Source organism: Lotus japonicus, chromosome 1 (assembly GCF_012489685.1).
Source record: "Lotus japonicus ecotype B-129 chromosome 1, LjGifu_v1.2".
Lineage (NCBI taxonomy): Eukaryota > Viridiplantae > Streptophyta > Magnoliopsida > Fabales > Fabaceae > Lotus > Lotus japonicus.
The window spans coordinates 9,488,494-9,494,840 of NC_080041.1; the positions used below are offsets into that span (position 1 = coordinate 9,488,494).

Below are 6,347 nucleotides of genomic sequence, written 5' to 3' on the forward strand. Positions count from 1 at the left end.
TGTTTCAGTAATGGATACTTGTGGTCTAAAAAAAAACAAACTAGAGATACCAAGGTTGAGTAAGTGCTTACTTTTTTTAGGTTCTAAATTGCACTTGATCAATGTCAATAGTTCAAGCAGAAACCATTTCAATACCTCCTAGTAAAAAAAAAACAATGAATTTTACTCCCAAAAAGTTTGATAAGTATAAAATCTTGTCATAAAGGGATACTAAATATCCTCACCCTTTTCATATTATTGGAGGAAGCATACACTTTTTGCTACTTAAAAATTAAGCAAATTGTGAGTAAATAAGTTTTCATAAAACTAATACGACGTCAATAACTATAAAAAATGAATTTTATAAACAATTTTCACTGAAAGTTGAGTGCTAAGTTAAAGTCTTGAAAGAAAACAGAAAGGAAAGTTTTTCTTTGGGCACAAAGAGAAACCAGTGCACCAAATATAATTGAAGTACGGGTGTAGAGAAATGAAGCAAGATTACAATGGTGATGTTGAAGTTTAGCAGTCACTCACCTAATCACATGCATCTAAAATGGACATTTTCATGTAGGGGATAAAAATAAGGGTGGAAAAAATGATAATATAAATTCTAAAATTAGTCCAAGAAATTTTCACTCACATTATAGGTTTTTTTTACACACCACAAGAGGAATCTTGTTCCCGCGTGAGAACATCCACATCATAGTGGAACTTGGCTCTCCCAGTGGGGATTGTTTTTCATTCACATGACTCAAACCTTGCTTTAAGAGGACTCTATTAGAGGTTTCGAAAGAATAAAGGCAACTCGAGAACGCAAACAGAAATTGTCTAATTTTGTATACTTTATAGATAGAATTTTCAATTTTGCTTATAATGTCAAAAACTGAAATGATGTCTAGTGCAGATCTACTGAGGCAGAGGCACATGAGGCCAGCAAACATGCCTTAGCTCAAAACTACAACCAGATAACTAAGAAAATTTTAAATAACAGGAGAAAATGAACTTTGTATATAATTCACAGGAAGTCACTAATGATTATTGCAGCACCTTGACATGAAATATGGCAACCAGGTACCCTGCAAACCTCACTACAAGCCAAGTCGTCGTCAAAGTGGCCTAATTAGGGAGGCGACCTTGACCAAATGTCATCCAACCGTAATCACCATTTGGATTTGGAGGTGTTGGTGTCGGCTGTGGCGGTGGGCAGCTTCCATTCGGACCTGCTCCGAATGTAAACTCAGCAGGAGCAATGTCTGACGGTGCACGGGCGAAAATTGAAGGAGTTCCGCCAGGGTTGAAGGCAGGAAGTGGAGCTGAATCATTTATCTTTGGGAAGCCAAAGCTAAGTGAAGGAGGAAGTGTAGGTGGCAGAGAGCTTCCACCATCAACCGATCCAAAAATCATTTGCTCGTACTCCTGCAATTGCTGGTTGACACCTATATTAAGAAAGGAAATAAACATGTTAGAAAGACGGTAATTATTGTCACCATCATACTTCTTTTATCAACACATGTATCCTCCACGGGAAACAGTTTTATTCAAGCCCTGGACATGTCATTCTTGTGGGGCTAGATCTCCCAACTGTGTATATATATATGAGGAGGGCTCAGCTTACACTCTTCTAAATCTTACACTCTTACACTCAATCTAAACCATTGATTTTATTTTAATCCAATGGCTCTAATATGTTTCAATTATTAAAACACATCCTATGCACCTTCCTCCTTCTCAATCCTTCCGTATCCTTCCACAGTTTCCTTGCCGTGCGCTACTCGCATCATCAATCTATCTTCCAAGAAACCTCACAGAGGATTTCTCGCTTCTGGAAGCCCGTTTTTCTCTGCTGCGAATTTCTATCTGTGTCTTTGGTTCAATGCTATCAGAAGGAAACAAAACAGTAGATGTATAGTGGTCAAAGGATTGTTTGATTATTAATTAATCTTTGAGAAGCCATGACCTGTTTTCTCCTAAGCTTTTTGTCATGAATGGCAGCTAAGTAATATCACACCAATTCCAACAGGATTATACTCATAAAGCTGCTTATGTTAGCTTATGGATAAGCGCTTATACCTACTTATAACCTATTTTGAGCTTATTTCATAAGCTACCAAAATGAGCTTATGCGCTTAGTGCTTATTGTTCTAACTTCTAAGTGCTTAATTACGATGTTTACTCAAACACACCCTATATCCAACATACCTTCCGATAATTCAACAGAAGGTCTCCGTTCCTTTACCCACTGATAACTCTGTGCAAGTCTCCATCCTCTAGACTTCATCAAGTACGCTATCACAATAGCTGGTGACCTGCCAGAGGATAAATGTAATTCAGAGAAACTTATAACATTTGCAAGGCTGCAGTACAAAAACCACAGAGAATTCCTTGTCATACTTTTTTGGACCCCAACTAATTCAAATTAACTAGTGCATTGCAGGAATATCTTACCTACTCTTTCCTGACATGCAATGAACCAGAACACGCTCCTTTTCCTTCTCACATTGCTCTGCATAACAAGAAATGTAGTGAGAGCATGTTCATATAAAGCTAAAGCCTCATAAACTGGGTACTATAGGTTATGATCAAGTATCCAATGATAAGTTGCAGGACCTACATCCACTTTTACAATACAAGCTAACAATCTCAAGGCGTAAACATTTCTCCCCAAGAAGTATTAAAAACCATGGAAAAAAAGATGGGGTAAGTTAGGGGGGAACAGGTGAAAAGCATATTAAGGGAATATCGTGATATACAATGGAAATTCGTCAGTATTATCCCGAATTCATCAAGGCATATACATTGAATTAAGATTAAAATAGAAGAGCAACTGACCCACAAACATGGTTATCAAATCATAAATCAAAATGTGAGAAGGGGAGGAGCGTCTTTTCTGAATCATGAATAAAACATATGAGATTATGAGAATCATAAGATCCATGATCAACTACTAGAAATATCATAAAATATCCTTTGAAAACAATAATTTTTTAAACTGTGTAAAAGTATAATAATTTCTTCATTTCCTTCCCATGCACACTAATTAATGACCCAGAGCAATCCCGATCTAGCTCAAGAACACGATTTGGTGAGATGGCGTAAGATCAGTTTTTGCTCATAAAATTAGTGCGATCTCACCATGTCGGACCAAAAACGGATTTCAGCCACTTAACTTGTGAACTGATTGCTGAAACTCATGTTTCTCTCAACCCTAAATGGTAGTTTTAACCAGTGTTTCTCTCCTTTCAACCCTATTTCATGCATTTCTTTCATTCGAAACCATCCTTTTTATTGTTCCTTCTCTGCGCCTGTATTTCTCATCTAATCCACAGCTTTGATGTAGCCAATCTCTGGTGTGTGTTTTCTAATGTGATTTTACAATGGCTAAAGTAGATTGGCAAGATGGTTCCTACATAGCGAAAGGCCTTAGGAGGAGGAGGAGGAAGAAGAAGATAGAATACTAAGAAAGTGAAAGTGTACAAAGCATCGTAAACAATGAAAAAGGATCTGTTTTCATTCTCTTAGAAGAACAATAACAATCAATCACTATGAAAGAGAAGCCCCTGCAACATATCTTACAAGAATAAGAAACACACCCTTTTTCACACATAGCAAAAAGCCAAAAACTATGAAGGAGAAGTGCATAAAGCAGATCATGTACCTCTTCTTTTACATCCAAGGTTTCCTGATTGTAACACAATTATTCAATTTAATGGAAATGCGTCATAGCACTTAAACTCTATTATGACATGGGGGAGCCAAAGTAAACTTTCAATGCTTAAAAAAGTAATAGACAGCATAATGTTATCAAGTACTTGAGAGTGATACAGCTAAAAATCAATCTTCAATAGCATGTATAACTGTATAAGTATCACGTTTGATAGGTATTTATAAAAATTATAAACCAAGTATGAGTTAAGAAAAACTCCATAGCAAATGAAAATCATAAATTAACAAGGAACATACCTAAAAGTTTATTTGCTTCATCAAATGACAAAGTTTTGTCATCTGGGAGGCAGTGATAGGTAAATGAGTTCTTGTACAGATTTTGACATGAAGGGACAGTCTGCACAAGCAGAAGTAAAAAAATTAAAAAGCACTCAAACATCAGAAATATAAAGTAAACCATTTATGTGTCTTCAAATAACACCTTAAACTTGAGATAGTTTCACAGCAAAGTATCATATCCTCTATGTCTATAACCAATTAGTATAGAGTCCAATCCTTGACACCTCCACCCTTTAAATGAAAAATCTTATTTTGAGCCCCTCAAACTTGAAAAAGCTTAAAAATTGAACACATTGCACACCATTTGACTTCTCTATTCAATTATTACATCCCCTAGATATCCAGTTAAAACTAATTTATTTCCACCAAACATACAACATATGCAGAAGTTACAAGTTCAATCTTATAAGTTTCAAGTTCGACACACACATAGAAGAAGAAGAAGAAGAAGAAGAAGAAGAAAGAAACCTAACCACACAACCAATTTATATTTCCAACAAGTAAATACTCAAATAAATCCATAAAAGATACAAAACCAATCACATCACACCCTCAATAACAGAAATTTTGTCGTAGCCTGTAGTCGGCCAAATTAGTCCCGGAATATGTATTTCGTCAATCAAATTCCGATACGTGTCCCTACTCCCTTGGATAGGTACTAACTTGAATGACAAAATGCACATTCAAAGTCCTCATTTACAGACTAATCTGACCAATGTTGCATCTTACATAAATTAACTTTAATGATTTACTCTTCTCAGAATCTATTAGCTATCAACATTTAAATGTCTAACTAGGCATCATCCCCATCACACATTGGCCACACCTATAACTGAAAAGTGAAAAGTGAAAACCATACCACCTACAAATTATTCAATTATTAATACTCACATCTCAAACAATACACAACAATCCAAACATACATCACCATCATCATTAAGCAGAGGCAACCAATCACTGAAACATTCAAGTTTCAAATATAATCATCAATTCAATAAAAAGTTGAAACACAATCTTACATTGAGGATACGTGAAATCCCCTGAGTCTTCAAAAGCTCAGCGCGTGCAGCGTTATCATAGCTTCCAAGATAAAGAAACTCCGGCAGAATCACCGACGGAAAAGCGCTACCTTGTATCGGAGTTTTCTCTGATCCAACCGGAATCCGATGACCACAAATCCCACAAACTTCCCCTTCTTCATACTTGTGATAGTGCCCACAAACCGAACAAGGATTCTCCCTCTCTCGTTTCCTCATATTCGATTCAAAACCGCGATTTCCTCCAAACCCAGATCGCGAAACGCCGCAAAAACCGCTGGGTAAACAAGGGTTCGAAGAAAACCGATGAAAAATCAGATCTTTTTCAAGAGTGAAGAATACCCAGAATATAAAACCGATTCAAATCTCGAAAATCGATGCACCCAGATCGAGATAAGTGAAAATCAGTAGAGATTGATGATAAAGATTAGAGCTTTGCAAAGAAAAAGAGATGGGGTGGTGGTCGCAAAGTGGGAAGAAGAAGAGAGAAGGGTTGGTAACTGTAGAGAGAGAAAGACAAGTGATTTTATAAGGAAGTTTCGTAACTAGGTGATGAAAAAATAACGTTATCAATTTAGGATTTAGGTTAGGTTATTTCAATTCCAAATCATGATGATAGAGAGGTGAATATTTTTTTGGTTTTGGTTTGTTAGATTTTGAGGGCATCATCATCATGAAAGATTCTTGGTTGGCACGTGATAGATAGGGTGAGATGAGTGAACAATCGAGGTCTTTTACTTTACTTTAGTACTACTATTCTAGATCTTGTAGTACATTCAACACCCTTGTCTAACACTCCACTGACTCTTGGTTTTTTAGGTTTTGGATAAATAATAATCATGAATGGAGATAATGTTGATGAATGATTAAAAAAATTACTCCATCAATGTGACACCCAAAATTGCGTTGTTGAGTTGCACTCAGAAAAAGAATTGTGTGATTGACTCTAATCTTGTAGGGTTCATTATCTATACATTAATGTTTTACGAACCACGCTAAGTATTGCAAGATAAGAACACTGTAAGTTTGTGGCTGTTTCAGGGCGCCACAATGTGTTTTCTTTTAATTAACTTTTCATTTTGTGATGGTTAAAAACCACAACAAGATGTAGGATACCGAAAATATGTTGTGAATTAGCATTGTTATATGTACTAGGGATGTTAGGGTCTGTTTGGATTGGGGGGAGGGGATGGAGTGGAGTGGAATGGGAAGGATGGAGGGAATGGTCCATTGTTTGTGTTGGTTAAAATAGAATGGAACCCAATGGTAAGTGATGGTTCAAGATCCATCATGTTCTATTGTTTTCCATCAAATTTGTTCCCTCCC

General features: G+C 36.4%; 1 protein-coding gene across 1 annotated transcript; it reads right to left on the minus strand.

Moving 5' to 3' along the window:
• Nucleotides 1-806: 806 nt before the first annotated feature.
• Nucleotides 807-5,709, minus strand: LOC130733513 (protein-tyrosine-phosphatase IBR5). Its single transcript, XM_057585730.1, has 5 exons — nucleotides 5,004-5,709; nucleotides 3,943-4,042; nucleotides 2,428-2,485; nucleotides 2,182-2,288; nucleotides 807-1,418 (listed from the first exon to the last, which is right to left on the minus strand). Exons 1-5 carry the CDS (start codon nucleotides 5,238-5,240, stop codon nucleotides 1,099-1,101), a joined length of 822 nt encoding a protein of 273 aa, XP_057441713.1. The 5' UTR covers nucleotides 5,241-5,709; the 3' UTR covers nucleotides 807-1,098.
• Nucleotides 5,710-6,347: the final 638 nt, after the last annotated feature.